Here is a 17,835-nt window from a genome sequence, read left to right as displayed (position 1 = left end):
CTCTATTTTGATTTTTGAGGCCACAAAGTTTTTTCCTTTTTATTTTATTCTATTTTTTTTTTTTTTGCTATTTCAAACAAACATCCTCAAACTTGAAAGAACATTTTTTTTTTTCTTCTTTTCCTTTTTTTTCCCCCTCATTTGAACCATTCCACCAAATGTGTATTGTGTCAGAGGGGGTATTTCATTTTCCTTGTTCTTGAATCCTCCCTCTCCTCCTATTTTCCTCTTCCTATCCTCATATTTATCCCATTTTATATTTGACTATTTGCCTTTTTTCCACTTTCTCTTTTTGGGGTCCCTCTTTGTTGCTGTATTCTTTTAAGGTTGTGTGTGAATATTGATATAATATCTATATGCTAATAATCTACATTTTATATAGTTTCTTTCTTTGAATTCTTGGATATCCATTTGTGAGAAAGCTCTTTTTTTTTTTAATTTGAATTATAATTTTCAGTTTTTGCAATTTAATGCTATAAAAAAATTTCTTTTTTTTTTTTTTTTTTTTTTATTCTTGGATATCCATTTGTAAAAAAAGCTCAATTTTTGCATTTTAATGCTAAAAAAATGGATTTTCTTTGAATTCTTGAATATCCATTTGTAAAAAGCTCAGTTTTTACTATTTGATGCCAAAAGAGCCTTTCTTTGAATTCTTGGACACCCATTGGTAAAAAAAGTTAAAAGTTTTTGCAATTTAATGCCAAAAGAATTGGCCTTCCTTTGAATTCTTGGATTCCCAAGTTCAGTTTTTGCAATTTAATGCTAAAAAATATGGCCTTTCTGTGAATTCTTGGACACCCATTGGCAAAAAGATTCATTTTTTATACTTTGTTTGACAATTTCTTTGGTGTAAAATCCACAAAATGTATGGAACTCATAGCAAGAGAGACATGGATATTGAGTATCAATCTCAAGTTCCAATTTTGAGACCAAGTATACATGCTAGAAGGGCAAAAATAACTGTAAAATTTCAAGATCTATATGGATTTACAGTTGAAGGGAATGTTGATGATGTTAATGTATTGAATGAGGTTAGGGAAAAAGTTAGGGAGAAAGGGAAAGTTTGGTGGGCATTAGAAGCTAGTAAAGGTGCAAATTGGTATTTACAAACTCATGTTAGCTCAACACTAAAAACATCCTTGAAATTTTCAGCTTTGGTGAATGCAATTACTCTCAAGAAACTTATTAGGAAAGGGATTCCACCTGTTTTGAGACCTAAGATATGGTTTTCACTATCAGGAGCTGCTAAGAAGAAATCGACCGCACCGGATAGTTATTATGAGGATTTAACTAAGGCTGTACAGGATAAAGTCACACCTGCTACCAAACAGATTGATCATGTGAGTTTCTTGGTTCAAATGTTACATTGATCCCTTGTGAGATTCAAAGGAAATATTTGGTTTTGTTAATGAACATGTGTTTTTTATATGATGTTTGTTCTCTTGTGGCTTGGTTAGTTTTTTGCATTATGTTGAGACTTGATGTTTTGATAACTTAGGGGTTGTTTAGTAGAGTGTATAAGGATAGTACTGTATAGGGTGTTTCAGTTATGCCGGATTAATAATGTTTATCATGCTTATCCATGTAGTAGTAGACCTTGTATTACTAATTCCATGGTTTGCTATGTATAGTTATACACCCTATAATACTGAATACGGTGTATAACTAATAAATGTATTAGTTATATGTAGATTGAAAAGCCTACTAAACGAAAGATTAGATAATACCATATCTAATTCATGTATTAGATTCTGTAGTACATCCTGCCAAAGGACCCCTTAATGGATGCTTTTGATGGTCATTTTCTGTGGTTATACATGCTGTAAATGACTAAATGTTGTTTTGTCACGTCATTGCTGTCTGAAATTGTAGGATGTTGTGAAGTATAATGACATAGGTTTTGTTGCTGAGAATGTTTTTGTCTTTTATTGATTGTCAGTTTCTGCTATGACTTGATTAGTTTTTGCATTATGATGAGACTTGATGTTTTTATAACTTATTGGATGCTTTTGATGGTCATTTTCTGTGGTTGTAGATGCTGTAAATGTAAAACTTGTCACTTCATTACAGGCTGAAATTGTAGGGTGTTATGAAATATAATGGCGTAGGTTTTTGGGACAGAGAAAGTGGTGTATGGGAACTGGGAACTTTACAGTTTCAAAGATTTCGATAGTATTGCATAGTACATAACCTAAATTACTCTGAAGACGCATAACTGCTAAATAGCCATATCGAGGAAGATGATTGTTTGGCTGGAAAAGATCTCCCGTTTCAATAAGTTTGAGAAGAAGTATTTATTGTGCTTTAAGTAGCTTGTTGTACAGATTATTATTGGAGAAGTAATTCAAGGATTCTGATGATACGTAAATGTTAATTAGAGGACTCAGGGAAGATGATTATTTAGTGGAAAAGGAGCACTCGCGTGAAAGAATTTTGAGAAGGAAAAGTACTTAATGTTCTTTAATATAGCTTGTTCTGCTGATTATTATTGGATAAGTAATTCAGCATTTCTTGGTGGTACTAGTAAAGAGAAAGGGAAGGTGGTACCTCCAATGGTCATTTTGTTACTCTTTTAGCTTGTTTGAGTAATAAGCCTGCCTATTGATCTATAGAATTTGAGTGAGGAAGTACACCTTCTTAGAATTACCTCATCAAACCTTTGATACAGTAAGCACAAAGAAAAATGAAAAAGAGAGAATTGCAAAATGAAACCGTCTTATGCAGGTCAGCAGGTGTTCTTATTGTTTAAGTTCTCTCATTGTAGTATCCACTTTATGGAGTAATTTCAAGGGTGTAGCTATTTTATGGATAAATCATAAATCAGCGACCAGCCCAAAATTGAAAATTCAGCCAGTAATTTTAGGAGATGACTTGTATGTCAGCTTCCAAGTATTGACTGCTCATTTCTGCCTTACTTTCCAGTGTAACAGACTGATGCTTTTTAATTAGTCAACATGCACAAGTTATTAGGCTATTTTTTCTAATCCTTCTAATTCAAATATTACGAAGCTTGAGCTTGGATGCAAATTATTACTCTACTTAAGGATTCAATGTACTTTGATAAACTGACATATCTCATGAGACAAGGCCTTAATTATGTGTGTTACAGATATGTGCTAGAACTTGTCCTGTTTTTGATATTTTAGTGTCAGCCTTGATCTCAAGTACTGATAAATGTATTACGTAAATGATTATTCACACACGTAAGAACGGTACTAGATTTTCTTTTTCTTGTTTTGGTTGGTTACTGCATATGATTCTTCACCGAACGGGTGAACGGGCAAACAAGAGACAAGAAGGGAAAACAAGGAATTACCCGAATCAGCAAAAAGATGCGGATACCTGCTAAGCATGTCCGCTTTGGTCTCCCAAGTGGCCTCCTCAATAGGACGATTCTTCCACTGGACCTTCATAGACACAATCTCCTTAGTCCTCAACTTACGGATGTCTCTATCAAGAATAGCAACAAGTTCCTCTTCATAAGAGAGATTTTCATCTAACAAGATCGAATCCCAACAAATAATGTAGTTACCATCACCATGAAACTTCTTTAACATAGATACGTGAAACACAGTGTGAACCCGACAAACTTGGAGGCAATGCTAACCTATAGGCCACTGGCCCCACACGCTGAAGAATCTCAAATTGCCCAATATATCTAGGACTAAGCTTACCTCGCTCCCCAAAATGCATGACACCCTTCATGGGTGAAACCTTGAGCGCAACACTTGCTCACCCTCAATAAAGTGCATTTCTCTCACTTTTCTACCCACATACTCTTTTTGCGTACTTTGAGCCGCTATAAGTTTCTCCTGAATGAACCTAGTTTTCTCCAACGAGTCTCTCAATAGATCAGTACCCTACGGTCTCACCTCAAAGGCATCAAACCACCCAATGAGAGATCTACACCTCCTCCCATACAAAGCCTCAAACGGCGCCATGTTGAAACTCAAGTAACTGTTATTATACACAAACTCAGCCAAAAGTAGGAACTGATTCCAATGACCTCCAAAGTCCATCACACCTGCCCGAAGCAAATCCTCCAACACCTGAATCATTCGCTCGGACTGCCCATCAGTCTGAGGGTAAAAGTTGTACTAAGGTCCAACCTTGTACCCAGCTCCTCACGCAACTTCTCCCAAAAGATAGAGGTAAATTGAGTACCCTATCTGAGATAATAGAAATCGGGACCCTATGCAGCCGAACAAATTCCGAGGATTTATTAAAAGTTTTGGGTATTTTAAATAATTAGTTTAATTAGTGATTTAATGGGTAAAACCACAAGCTTTTTACTATCCCATATCACGTGACTTTCAGTTTATAGGTAGTTTGTTTGAATTCTGCATTAATAATAATTAGATTTGGATTTATTATCGTTAAGTTGGTTTTTATGATAATCTCGTCTTCATGTTGACTAAATGATTGGGTAAAGGTTCGGGTGAGATGGTTCTCCCACAGGAAACTTAGTGTGGGTGCTACTCATGGCCATTTGGGTAGTGACAGGTTTGTATATATGCTGCCATATGAATTCTTACCAAGCTTGTAGGAAATGCTGAAGAAAATTTGAGATACATAACATTAATGTATTGGTATCACCACCTTTATTATTATCTCAATGGCGTTTTACTTGCAGGACCTCCCACGAACCTTTCCTGGTCATCCCTGGTTGGACACTGCTGAGGGTCATGCTGCCCTTAGACGGGTCCTTGTTGCCTATTCATTCCGTGATTCTGATGTTGGCTACTGCCAGGTATCTATTTTCTCTCTAAGGAGATCATTATATTTACCTTAACCAAAGATATTATTTTGTATTGCTTTCAGCTTTACATATTCTCCGTGCTTCCATGCTTTACAGGGGAGGCCATACCGTCATTTTCACACGCATTTATATAGCTGCCCTTGATTCTAAACTAATAATCTTTCAGTAGGTTAGAACAGACGCAACTTACAGGAATACGTATGTGCTATGACTTTAGACTATTTTTATCTCTTTCTCATTGTTAAAAACTTGATTTTATTTGGCAATGCAAATTCTTATCCTTTTAAGTCTGTTAAGTTTGTGTTTTTATTTGGTGTGAAAGCTGATAAAATCAAAATATCTTTTCTTCTCTCGGACTAGACTAAATTGCCCTGCTATCTTATGAGATAAATTAACAAAGGTTGTTGGTAGATTCAACATAAGATGTGTCAATTCATTAACCAGATCAAATCATGCATTTCGAGGAAGATAGTAATATCAATATTCAATTAATTGTACTAGTATGCTTCAGTGACAAATCAGTTAAGAGTTGGCTATGATAGAAGTTAAAGCAGTTGATGAGCAATTAACACTGCATTAAATTCACGAATCTTATCAATCAAGCGGGGTTGTGTAGGTCTAAACTATTAATTCCAATTTCTTTCTGCTTTTTGTCCATGTTAATAATAACGGTGATGTATGTTTTGTAATTGATTTGTTCGACATCACAAGGAACAAATAGTCAGACAGTAATCTATTTAGCATAGTTGCCTTACTTTCTAAACCAAACTGCATGCAGCATCCAACTCCTCACAATTTTGAATTACTTTCACATAAATTTTGCTTCAATTGCGTTTGACTTAGAGAAAATGATGTGGAACCTACATCAACAAGTGGTCATTTTGCTTCCTTAATACTCCCTCCATCCCAATTTAAGTATCTTAATTTGACTGAGCACGGAGTTTAAGAAATAAAGCGAAACTTTTGAATCCTGTGGTCTTAAATTAAAGATGTGTGTAGTCCTTTAAATCTTGTGGTTTTAAACTTGCCATGTAGGATGTTGGAATTGGAAAACTTAAGGCACACTAAAAAGGAAAATAAGACACCTGAATTGGGACGGTGGCAGTAATTGACGTGTCGATCTGTTCTAAATTGGTTGATTGTGTTGCAGGGATTAAATTATGTTGCAGCACTATTATTGCTGGTGATGAAAACTGAAGAAGAGGCGTTCTGGATGATTGCTGTCCTTCTAGAGAATGTGTTGGTCAGTGACTGTTATAATAAGAACTTATCTGGATGTCATGTTGAGCAAAGAGTGTTCAAGGATCTTATTAACCAAGAAATGTCCAAGGTGCTTTTTTTAAATCTTTTTGAGATGTTTGCCCTTGGCATGAATATAGATTCTTTACAAGTTCCGTTGTTTCTGATACATACTGCTGAGGATAAGTACAGGATAGTCGCTCATTTGGATGCACTGGAGTTCGATGTTTCTCTTGTTTGCACCGAGTGGTTTCTCTGCCTTTTCGCCAAAAGCTTGCCTTCTGAGGTCAACAAATTTAGTCTCCTTATCCTCTGTCTCTGTGTGTGTGTGTGTGAGTTGCTGTGCAAAGGACCATGTACTGTATGCTTTCATATAAAACGCCAGCTTAATATTGGTCAGTGATTTTTCCATCTGCTACTTCATTACAGACAACCTTGCGAGTCTGGGATGTCCTTTTCAATGAAGGTGCAAATCTTCTATTTCATGTGGCAATGGCAATTTTTAAGGTAAATACTTCCGAATATTAAGCATTTATGATGACTTTTTCCATTATTTTTCTTGCCTCTCGAGTTCTCCATCTGCTAAGAACTGGAATTCAAATGCTAAGATGTATCCTACTATATGCTGATGACTAGATGAACGAAGAAGAGTTGCTGACCGTGCATCATGTTGGCGATGTAATTCATATAATCCAGAGATGCACACATCAACTTTTTGATCCTGATGACTTGTTGACGGTAACACGCTCTCGTTAGACTCTAGTTCTATCTATGCTTATATCTTCAAGTAGCTATTTAAAGGATTAAGCAGGGGGATGTTTAGTGGCTTTTGCTAACGGAGTTTAGTGTTCTGATTAAGGATTTAAGTTACATAAACTGATCGTAAAGAATTTTTGCACCATCGGTTCAATTCGATAAGGATATAGTTACGTGTTGTTGTAGTTTAACTTAAACCCAATGCTACAAAAACATCTATGCATTGTCCGTTCATAGAACTTAAAACTCTGTGTACAATGCTAGTGACAACATAAGTTTTAAGAATTTCGAAACAAATGTCATCTACATGACCATTTTGTGCATGAACAATGCGAATGCATCACCACTATTTTATACGAGTCGTTGTAACCCCAAAAATGAGCCATATTCTTGGCAATTTGTTTTCAGGTTGCCTTTGATCAAATTGGATTTATGACAACCACTACTATATCAAGACAGAGAAAAAAGCAGGAACCGGCAGTCATGGCAGAGCTCGATCAGAGACTAAGGCGGTTAAATTCCATAAAAGCGGACGATGAACAATAGTTTTTATGATGGAAACTTAGTAGTTGTAGTATATATATATGCATACACATATGTATCTCTGTAAGGGCATGCTGCCCTTTTAGGAAATCAACTTTTTTGCTCATAAAGCAATGAGCTAGACAGCAGCTTGAGAGTCCTCTTGTGTTTATTTATGTTGTAGATCTTCAAAAGTGTAAATTTTGAACTGTTGTATGCTAATCCTATATTCTTTCCCCTTGTTTACTTAATTCAGTTTTGCATACTTTCAGGAATGAAATTATTGTAGATTGTGCTACTTGGTAAAAAGCACTTAAAAAAATTTGTTTCCTTGAGAAATAACCTATGCATAAAATGATATGACAAGCACAAACCACTATTTTAAAATTAGAATCAGGTAGCAGGTAAGTCCATAATTTTGAGAGTGCCTATATATATATATGATTACTTAATGAATCCACCATGGTATTTTTGTTATTATTGTATGAGATTAAAAATCATTAGCAAAATAAATCCAAAATATGATAATTAGCATGACACATTGAGGGGGTGTATCTATCATTGAAGTTACAGTTTCAGCAGAACACAGTAGCTTTGTTAAGAAATAAATTTAATTTATAATAATGACCTTTCTTGAACCCAGTTATTCTAATCTTGAATCTGCCTCTGGCAGTATTACAGCTTTAACAGAACAGAGTGAACTTGATCCATTTCTCTGCCTATTACCAAAAAGCAAAACAAAAAGAAGATGGAGAAGAAAAGAATTTATTCTTTTATATTGCAGTGTGAACTATTACTGAAACTGGCTCAAGATTAACATTTAAAATGTTGGCCAAAGTCCATACAGTTTGACTCTCGAGAACCAAAATGTGACAAGTAAAATTGAGCAAAATGGGAGTACGATTTACTTGTCTTCACTTCTCCCAGCTTCCCACCTCACCAGGTTTGTGTAGTAAATACTAAATAGTAAAGGATGCATTTAATTAACTTCCCTATATATAACCCATCACGAGTTGTGGTGGGGCGGATAGAATCCCTTGGTCCTTTCCCAGAGGTTTCGGGTTTGAGCATGTGGATTAGTTGGGCCCGTGAGTACCGAATACCAGATCGAAGAAAATAGAAAAAAATGAACTGCCCTATTAACCAACTTCATTAGACATGTCCCCTTGGAAGCAAAACTGAGATCACATCAGAAGAGACCTTAACAAAAACATAAATATATATTCCATTTCTTCAAATTCTATCTTTCTTCTTCCACTTCAGAAGTTGTGGAAGAAATGCCAACATCAGGAGTTGCTGTTGGAGATGCATCCGAACCGCCATTTTCCGGAGTGTTAGACTCAGAATTTTCAGTCTTTTTTTGCAAGCTCCAGTACATGATGCTTGCTGTGAGTGTCAGCATCATCTTCTGGTTCACCTGAGTGGTAAAAGCTGATTTAGTTTCAAGAAAAAGGGTGGATTCTATAGCAAAGTGGCAATGGTTGTGCTATTACATGGCACTAACAAAAATGCTTTACACTAGAGTCTTTAAGTTTTTAGTTGCATCAAACAGCTCCTAAGTTCATGAAAGAATTGCAACACCTCGTCTGTACCAATTCTGAGTTGGCTGTTGGGGAACTTAACCGGCACGCACCAAGCTCGACCAGTTACCGACAACCAATTGTACAGACTCGGACCCCTATTCCCAGCCCTCAAAGTCAATCCTTTTCCTGAAGTTATAGATCTGCTTTGCAGACTTATCTGAAGATAGGAGCACAAGGGAGGAAAAAGAATCATATAGGTGATAGCTCTAGTTGAGGATAGGTTTTCGACTTTTTAGAGAACTTCTAATGTATTAAGTAAGTGCTGATTCATATAGTCGACCCAAACTTGTTTGGTACTGAGAGGTAATTGTTGTTAAAATCTATTAAATGATCTCATCGGCCCGGCATAAAGCAAGTTTAATACAATATGTACTGCCAAAACTCTGTTCAGCTGATCAAACAGCCCCTAGTTAGAAATATGGACTATGCAGAGTGAAGTATTATAAGGGCAGCCCGGTGCACTAAAGCTACCGCTATGCGCGGTGTCCGGGGAAGGGCCCCACCACAAGGGCGCATCGTACGCAACCTTACTTTGCATTTCTGCCAGAGGCTGTTTCCAAGTATGCGCAAATATAAAGAAACTTTGACCAAAGGATGTTCATCAGGTGTCATATCCAACATGCAACCAAGCACAAACGCGCGTTTTTTTCAATCTGATCTCTTACCTCTATTATATCCTCTGGCAATAAAAAGATGGAGCAGCCGAGTTTCCGTGCTACACTGATTGTATAAGTTGCATTAAGCTTCTTATCCTCATCTGCAATGCATTCAGTGACATCAGTACTTTTCTTCAAAGCCAAAGCAAAAGTTAATTGTTCAGACTTTCCTTAATCTTAACCACATAATACATACACACACTCAAATTTGGCCCCAGCTGGCTAGTAAGCACTCCAACTTTGAGACTGCATATCTAGATACCTCAATTTGGTCTCAACTGGCAATTAAATAAACCAGCTCATCCTCATTTGTGTCTCGTGGACACCCAACACTGATATGACACGTAAACTTTACAAGTGTAAAGATGATCATTTTGTAAGTTGGAGTGTTCAACTGACACGGTGGTAACGAGTTAAGGTGTCTAGTGTGCATATACAAAGTTGGAGTGTTTACTTGTCAGCTGAGGCCAAGTTTGAGTGTCTTTCTATTAAGCTATGATCTTTTTAACCGCGGCAGGTTCAAGAGTCTACGAACTCTTTGCGTACCAGTTTTACCCCTGGTCACAAGGCTCCAATTGACGACCCTTGGTTCCACAGCGCTCAGAAGTTCGAGAAAGAATTTCCCACTTGATATATTTTTGTCCTAACAAAACAAAGCATCTCAGCTGTCATGCAATAGAAGTTGACAAAAGCAGGATCAAAAAGCTTTGTTCATCACCTTAAAGCTTTCGATTTGAGATCTTCTTCCTACACTCTTCACTTTACTGTTTGCCCAATTTAGTATGTCAGCATCTGTTATCTCCTTCCCGAGGGCATGAAATTTCAAGTTTTTCAACAGTTGGAGCATTGAAAACCTCATTAACTGCCACAAAAAAGCTGCGAGACAACAAAATGATTGTTACAACTCAATTCATAAAATTGTATAAAAGGTTGACTGATATTTTATATACATTGTTACAAGCAATATGGTGTAGACCATCGTCCTTATGAGAAAATAAAAATGCTAATTTGAAGTTTTTATGGATGCTCAAGTATGTATACGCGAACTAACGTCTAGTTAATCCGGATGAGCATGCTATCAAAAACAATAACGAACCAAATCAAAACCTGAATATGTAACTAGCTCCAAAAAAGGGACTAGGTTGTGGTAGATCGGTAAGTTAGCAACATTACAATTTTGATGTATCCAAAACTCAGTATCAGCACCCGTTTTGACCTGTTGTACAGATTGGAACTCAATGTTTTGTGCAATCCTTAGGAACATGTGAAGTGCGTAAATAAGATAGCTTTGATCAAGCATAAAACATGAACATTTCATTCAACAGAGTGATGAAAACTATGACATATTCACATACGTCCTTGCTTTCTAACTAGAAGTCGTGCTATAACTTTTCTCTTGTTGTTTTCTCAGAATGGACACAAAATTGAACCAATAGTGAGTCTAAAGATAGCTCATGGGGGGAGGATTGCCCAAGTCCATATGAGCGCAGCACCTCGACATGGAAGAAAAGTAACAAATATTGTACATATCCCGTGAAAAATGCCCTATCTTACACCGGGATAGCATATTGCAAGGTGTGACTGATACAAAAGCATGAAATGGGGAAGTTCTTGGGAGTAAACTGAGGCTCAGATAGTATCATATTACCTAGTATGAGCTTCTTGTTTCCTTGTACAATATCATTTCCGGCTACATTTACGAGGGAGAAATTCAGTTCTTTCCCAATGCTTATGACTTGATTGCAATTCTCAACTTTTCTAAATGGCATCTTAATCGGAGGTTTTGTTGCTTGCTTCCAGTTAACTAATCCTTGCGAAATCTTGTCCAGTACCTCCAAAAGGACCCATCTGCATGGGAAGGGAAGGCGAAGCAACATTTACAGTCCAAAGTACATCGATAAAGAAGGCAAGAAGAAATAACTCACCCGGTTCTCACATCCTCAAATAAATTATTCACGTAAGTATCAATTCCAAGACTGTTGATCCACAACCGGAAGCATCTTTCTTCTCGAGAAGTTTGAGCATCATCCTCCATCATCACAGCAAAAGATAACTTTGTGGTATCCGTTGTCAATCCATTCCTGTACCAGAGTAAAACTCTCTTATAGATGGAGAAAGTAGACAAAATAAGAACTCTGACAAGCATAATTCCACAAAGGAGAGGTTATACAATTCCAAAGTTAGTAACAATATCAAATTGCAGATTCATGACAAAAGAGGTTAAACGTGTAGTTATGCATTAAGCATCACATAAAAATGACCACCGGCTCTAGGAAAACAAGATCCAGTGATAACTATTTCATATAAACATTGCTTTCGCTGCTGCATATTCTTGGAAATGCAATCAGTTTTAACTTCTCTTACCAAAAGAAATCAGAATCACTAAAGGATGGCAAGATGATTATTAAAGTGAGGGTGCTTATTGTATATGTTGCTAACAACCTTGTATATCTTTCCATTGAAAGAGTTGGCTAAAAGGACAACTTTTGTTTGAATATGTCGCTGATGCAGATTTTGATTTACACACTTGTGCATAAAGACATGTCATGCAGTTGAAGAAATTAAAATTAAAGATAATAAAGAAACAAGAATTAAGCATAAACCAAAATCACTGAATCGAGGACTCCTAAAGAAGGTGTGAACACAAGGAAAGTAAATGTCTAATATGTATTGAACATGAATAACTTTTGAGTGTTCCTTGCCTTATTGTTTAACTTCAAAAGAGTTGCACATAGGAACAAAAACAAATTTTGTATGTCCCGAAATAGTTGGAATATTATCGCGACATTGAATTATCTTTTTGTGGAATCTTCTTAATTAGTCAGGCTTGGACACCAAACTCACATGACGGGCGAGCTAAAATATTGGAGGTACATTATACTGAACCTACAATGTTTCACATCATGCTACCAAACCTCGTAATCCATGCTATCCTGCTGGAAGGGACACTAGTTATGCATACTCTAGCTTAACAAACACCGAGCAAGATCAAGTAGCTCGAGAGTGTCTAGGCTTGTTCAAGTTCAACTTTCCGCTTGAGGAGTTTTAGCCATATATCTTTGCAGTGCAGTGGATTTCTGAACATGATTCAAAATACTAAAATTGAACTGAAGGATCGGGGTCACTCAAAAAGGTTACACAAAGAAAGAACAATATCAGGTTATCAGATGAAATGCTTAATCTGACCTGTGTTGAAAGATTTGTGCAACAAATGCAAGATTTAGGTTTGCTGAGCCCTCAACAATGTCCTTTGGAGTAATGTATCTTTTGCAATCTAGTTTTTCTGCTTGCTCAAGAATCAAGTTTGCTCTTTCGCTTGGATCTTCTGTATCTAATGTGTTGGTAGTACCATGTTCAGGTGCAAGAGTATTCAGCAAATGAGCATAGGCTTCACCATCCTGCATGTAAAGATAGAGAACAAAAACCAGATTAACAGAATGGATTTGGAAAACTCCTGTTTTTCAGAGACAGTAATGACTAGATTAGAGCAGAAGGTTAGTAGGTGGGAGAGCATTGTCTTGCTGTTCGCCCAGACTAGTAATTATGGTATTACTCTTCTAGTTTCTTGTATCTTTACCTTTATATTTTTTTGTTGTAGTACTATTCTGTTACTCTCTTCTTTCTTACACTTCCATTATTTCTTTTCTGGACTGCTTTGGACTGTTTTTTTTCGAGCCGAGGGTCTATCGAAATTCGAAAACAGCCTCTCTACCTATGAGGCAGGGGTAAGGTCTGCGTACACTTTACCCTCTCCAGACCCCATTTTGTGGGACTATTCTTGTTTTTTGGTAACAGTTGTTCACTTCTTTTGAGAGAACAGTTTAAGTAATCAATCTTTAACAAAATAATCCAAAATATCTATAAATTTCAACAAAGAAAGTAGATGATAATAGTAAAGGGAAGCCCGGTACACTAAAGCTCCCGCCATGTGACCACAGGGTCCGGGGAAGGGCCCGATCACAAGGGTCTATTGGGTGCAGCCTTACAAGGCCTGAACCGGTGACCTCGTGGTCACATGGCAACATTAGTAGAACAAAGTATATATTGTAATAGCTTTTGAAAATTTTAATAGTATGATGCAAGTAGTAGTAGTTCAAAAACTTGTGCCAGAGATAGTAGTGCAGCAAATTTGATGGAAATGTACAAATATTGACAGTAGTAAAAAGGTTATCTTTGAACCAGCGAATTTTGTACTTGACGCCATAAAACTTATCTGCTTGTTCTACATTGTATGACATACAAGGGAAATAGAGGAAGAAGGAAAATAATCCAAAAGAATGAGCCACCAGGCTCTGTGCAAAAGATGCAGCAAAGACTACAATCAAATTATCTAAGTCCAAATTTATTAAACAAGCCTATCCCTGGCCGTGGAGCATCTCAGTCGTAACAACAGGTATGAATATTTTTACCTTCAAGTCACTTGAAAAATTTGTAACCTCCTTCTTGTAGCCTGCTTTTTTAAGATGGAAATTCATCCATTTCAGTAAAACCTTTTCTGGTGATAAACTCATAAGCTCTTCTACTTCCTGCAAATGTTATTGCTATTACGTAATCTAGCACGGACATTAAAGTAACACAAAACTTTTGACAGAAGCACCAAAGAGGCAAAAGCTGAAAATTATCGCAAACCTTGCTATCTTCCACCAATTCCACAAGTTGTGGCGTTTTTCTCAGATTGAGATCAGCTAATAATTGTATCTGATTCCACAACAATAGTAGAAAACAATTTGTAGAAAAAAATTCCAATATATCTGACAAGCACGCGGACAAAGACACAAAAGTGTAGAAATAGCAAATACCTTGATGATTTGCGAAATCAACCCGACAACCAAATGAGGCTAAGGGAATCAAAAACGAAAGAAACTTCAACAGCTTTAGTATCGATAATTAGATGTTACATAAGAAAATTGTAGTAATAACTTCCATAGACTTCACATACTCTTGCTTCGATTAAGTCCTGCGTGCCAATGTTGACCACCGTACAACCAATGGCCTTTGCAGAATTGAGGCAAAGGGTGTGATTCTCATTCCTTTCCCATGGATTAAGAACCTTTTTGGTATTGATAGCACGCTCATCTATTGTTCCGGGGACAGCAATATTTATGAGCTTACTGCAATGCATGATTGAGTTAGACGACTCAACTTAGTTGCATGGAATTACTAAGTACGAACATGAAAGTCGCGGAATATAATCATAAATGTATCCTTTACCACTTACCAAAGAAGAACACCATCTTTTGCAAGATCAAATAGTTGGTCGGTAGATGGATCAATCGGAAGGAAATCCTTCAAAAATGGATCGTCTCTGAGAAAGCTGTTGATGTGAGCAACATATGAGCTCCTTTCAGATTCACTAATGGTATGACGTAGTGTGGTTGTGGTTGCCTTGAGGAAAGAGGAGGTGGTTTTTGAATCACCCAATTTCGCTGTAGCTCGTGCTTGTAGATTTAGATATGCCTAATCAGAAGAACACAAATGTATGGTAATTTCTCTTCTTCCACCTTAAAACTTGTGTTCAACCAAGAAGAGATACAGAGGAGTGCATGTTAAGTTCACGACCCCTACTCAATTCAAAAGACTAATATCCCTAGTTGAAGATAGGTTGTTAAACTACGGCCAGTACGTTTGCATAAGATACATGTTTCATTCATTTCACACACAACTAAGAGACTCGCGGTAGTGATTCAAAGGAAATGAAAGCTAGTGTCTAGGCATACATATCAGAGTAATTTCATGAAGAGTTTATCTATTCAACTCTTCTTCAGAGCCCAAAGTTGTTCATTCTTTCGAAGCAGCAAATGATATTTGGAATAAAAGTTGAAGAAACAATTATCTCACTCACCCGAAGGAACATTTCAAAATCAACTTCTTCACTCATGTTGGAAGATGACTCGCTCAATATCGATTTAATATCATCCTCACTAAGTATATCTTGGAAGGCCTTAATTTTGCACATCACAGGTGGTAGATCCCCCAAGGTGACCTTTCCAGATTGATTCCTTGCAGATAGGAACTGTAATAAATGAAAGTTAGCATGTCAAAACGAGAAACAAATTATATGCCGGTAGAAAGTATAGGAAACTTCGTGTACTTTTTATTTATTTTGTATGATTTCTGAGATGAGCTTTAATAGAGCGATATAATCCCTGAGGACTTTTATAGCCAATCCTAACTTGCTTGAGATTGAGGCGTAGTTCTTGTTGTTGGAGTATGTCAAAAGGAAAAACAATTAGGCTTGTATATGTGTTCAGGTGAATCCAGTAGCTTTTACCCATACCTTGTATAAGAAATCTACTAAATATTTATAAATACTTGACGGAACTCGGTTATTATTGTAGTATTCACTTGAGGTCAATGTACAAACACATAAACTTCAAATTATGGATATGTCTTTGCGGCCTAAATTTCATACTAATTGAGGTCGACTATATGAATTATATCTATGTATCCTATATTCATGTAGCAAATCCTAGCTTGTGATTGAGGCGTAACTGTTGTTGTTATAGTATGTCAAAAGGAGAAACAATCTTCACATAATACTCTATTGATCGACAAGCTGCATTCTGTTACTCGAGCATATAACAACAACAACAATTTTAATTGCGCCTCAATTTCATACAAATTGATATCAATCCATATCGAAGGAAAGTCTTGGACCAACTGATAAAGTTGTTGCCGTGTGACCAGGAGGTCACAGGTTCAAGTCTTGTAAACAGCCTCTGGCAGAAATGCAAGGTAAGACTGTATACAATACACCCTTGTGGTGGAACCCTTCCCCGGACCCTGTGCACAACGAGGCTTTAGGGCACCGGGCTGCCCTTTATATGAATTATCCATATCAGGGAGGAAGCTAGCATTCTGATTACATATTAGGCAGAACTTGCACAAAGTCTGTATTTGTGTTAAAAATCCACTTAATAATATGCAATAGTCTCAAAATCCTAGCTCCAACTCTGCTCCAGGGACAGAGCCAGAGCCAGGTAAGGCCGAGGGGTCATCCAAACCCCCCATTCGGTGGAAGATTGCGAAAAATTACATTGTTTATACATAGTTAAACTTATTTGAAGTTTTTAATATGCAATGTTCGTGTGTTTACTCATTCACGTTCTGAATCCTGAAAATCCTGGCTCTGCCACTACGCGGAACTATATCCAATTCACTCAATTTAAACGTGTTTTATTCTCTTACTCAAGTATATAACAAGGAAAACAAAGCAATGTTAACGTACACTGGAATTGAGACCATGCAGCTCGACTTGAGTGAATTGACTCTGAAGCCATTGATCAGAAACAATAACACCAACAAAACTAGACATGATGATTTGCAAATCAATCTTCAGTGTACTTCACTATAAGTAGATAACTGAAATTTCACTAAAAGAAAAAAAATTATACGTCAATCTCAATAGAAAATAGCAATATGACTGTAGCCACATGTAGTTTAGGGTGGACAGTTGAACATCTCCTGTCGAAAAATTATACACCAACTATATAGGTTAAAAATTATATTGCATGCATATATGTTAAATCTTGAACACCCTTAACGAAATTCATGACTTCGTCACTGAATGCAGATTGAGATTATTTCACCATTAAATCACCCAAAAAAAAAATAAAAAATTACAAAATTAATAATAATACAAGCTTTGATGAGTATATTAATCAATTTTGCATGCATTTCTTTTTATGAATGAAACTAAATTAATTGGTGAAGAAATTAGGAACCATTTTACGCAAATGAAATGAAAGGAAGAGGAATCATTCTTACGTAGATCTCAGTGTAATATTTTTTTTTCTTGGGCTATACAGAGAAATGGAAAGGAAAAAAAAATTAAGAGAAAATGCTATTGTCAGAAGAATACAGGAGAGTGAACTATAGAAAAAATATAAGGTGAAAAGAAAAGAATATACAAATAAACAGAAGCTTTTAATAATAGAAAATTCATTAAATATGTATAAAAATATGTATGAGTAATTAGTTAGGAAAATAAGTAACTAAAACTAGCTATCAATTTGGTGGTAAATTTAAAACTTGTAAAAAAATTTGGTACACGATTGAAATTCATTTGGATGCAATGAGTCGTGGAAACTCCATTAAGAATGAAAATAAAGTATCAAATAAAAACCAAAATTATGCTAAAATGATATATTCCTGCTATACAATGATGATGCTAAAGCGATATAATCTAGATGACGGAGATGATAAGAATGTGATGTCAAGACGAAAATGCAAAAATATCATCACTTAAGTATGATTTTAGTTTGATGTTTTATTTTCATTCTTAACTTCTTGCCCAACTATAAAGGGCAACAAACTCAAG

The 17,835-nt window shown here is 36.3% G+C and overlaps 2 protein-coding genes across 2 annotated transcripts; one reads left to right on the top strand and one right to left on the bottom strand.

Moving 5' to 3' along the window:
- The first annotated feature begins 92 nt into the window (after window positions 1-92).
- LOC107842193 (growth hormone-regulated TBC protein 1) lies at window positions 93-7,556 on the top strand. The gene is made up of 7 exons (XM_047396428.1): window positions 93-1,340; window positions 4,634-4,750; window positions 5,910-6,089; window positions 6,186-6,284; window positions 6,428-6,505; window positions 6,635-6,736; window positions 7,163-7,556. Exons 1-7 carry the CDS (start codon window positions 864-866, stop codon window positions 7,298-7,300), a joined length of 1,191 nt encoding a protein of 396 aa, XP_047252384.1. The 5' UTR covers window positions 93-863; the 3' UTR covers window positions 7,301-7,556.
- Window positions 7,557-8,025: 469 nt separating this feature from the next.
- On the bottom strand, window positions 8,026-17,484 carry LOC107842194 (fimbrin-5). The gene is made up of 15 exons (XM_016685944.2): window positions 17,283-17,484; window positions 16,744-16,888; window positions 15,358-15,528; window positions 14,734-14,972; window positions 14,455-14,626; window positions 14,315-14,353; window positions 14,145-14,213; window positions 13,925-14,041; window positions 12,702-12,913; window positions 11,441-11,596; window positions 11,164-11,363; window positions 10,234-10,391; window positions 10,062-10,158; window positions 9,525-9,616; window positions 8,026-8,693 (listed from the first exon to the last, which is right to left on the bottom strand). Exons 2-15 carry the CDS (start codon window positions 16,828-16,830, stop codon window positions 8,517-8,519), a joined length of 1,986 nt encoding a protein of 661 aa, XP_016541430.2. The 5' UTR covers window positions 16,831-16,888; window positions 17,283-17,484; the 3' UTR covers window positions 8,026-8,516.
- Between the last annotated feature and the right edge of the window lie 351 nt (window positions 17,485-17,835).

This window comes from Capsicum annuum, chromosome 9, assembly GCF_002878395.1.
Source record: "Capsicum annuum cultivar UCD-10X-F1 chromosome 9, UCD10Xv1.1, whole genome shotgun sequence".
NCBI classification, from domain to species: Eukaryota; Viridiplantae; Streptophyta; class Magnoliopsida; order Solanales; family Solanaceae; genus Capsicum; species Capsicum annuum.
This window is presented reverse-complemented; position numbering and strand designations above follow the sequence as displayed.

Coding starts and splice junctions, on each gene's coding strand:
- LOC107842193 (XM_047396428.1), top strand. CDS start 864: ATGTATGGAACTCATAGCAAGAGAGACATGGATATTGAGTATCAATCT. Junction 4,751..5,909: donor CTGATGTTGGCTACTGCCAG/GTATCTATTTTC, acceptor ATTGTGTTGCAG/GGATTAAATTATGTTGCAGC. Junction 6,737..7,162: donor ATCCTGATGACTTGTTGACG/GTAACACGCTCT, acceptor ATTTGTTTTCAG/GTTGCCTTTGATCAAATTGG.
- LOC107842194 (XM_016685944.2), bottom strand. CDS start 16,830: ATGTCTAGTTTTGTTGGTGTTATTGTTTCTGATCAATGGCTTCAGAGT. Junction 11,364..11,440: donor TTTGAGGATGTGAGAACCGG/GTGAGTTATTTC, acceptor CTTCCCATGCAG/ATGGGTCCTTTTGGAGGTAC. Junction 9,617..10,061: donor TGTGACCAGGGGTAAAACTG/GTACGCAAAGAG, acceptor AATGCATTGCAG/ATGAGGATAAGAAGCTTAAT.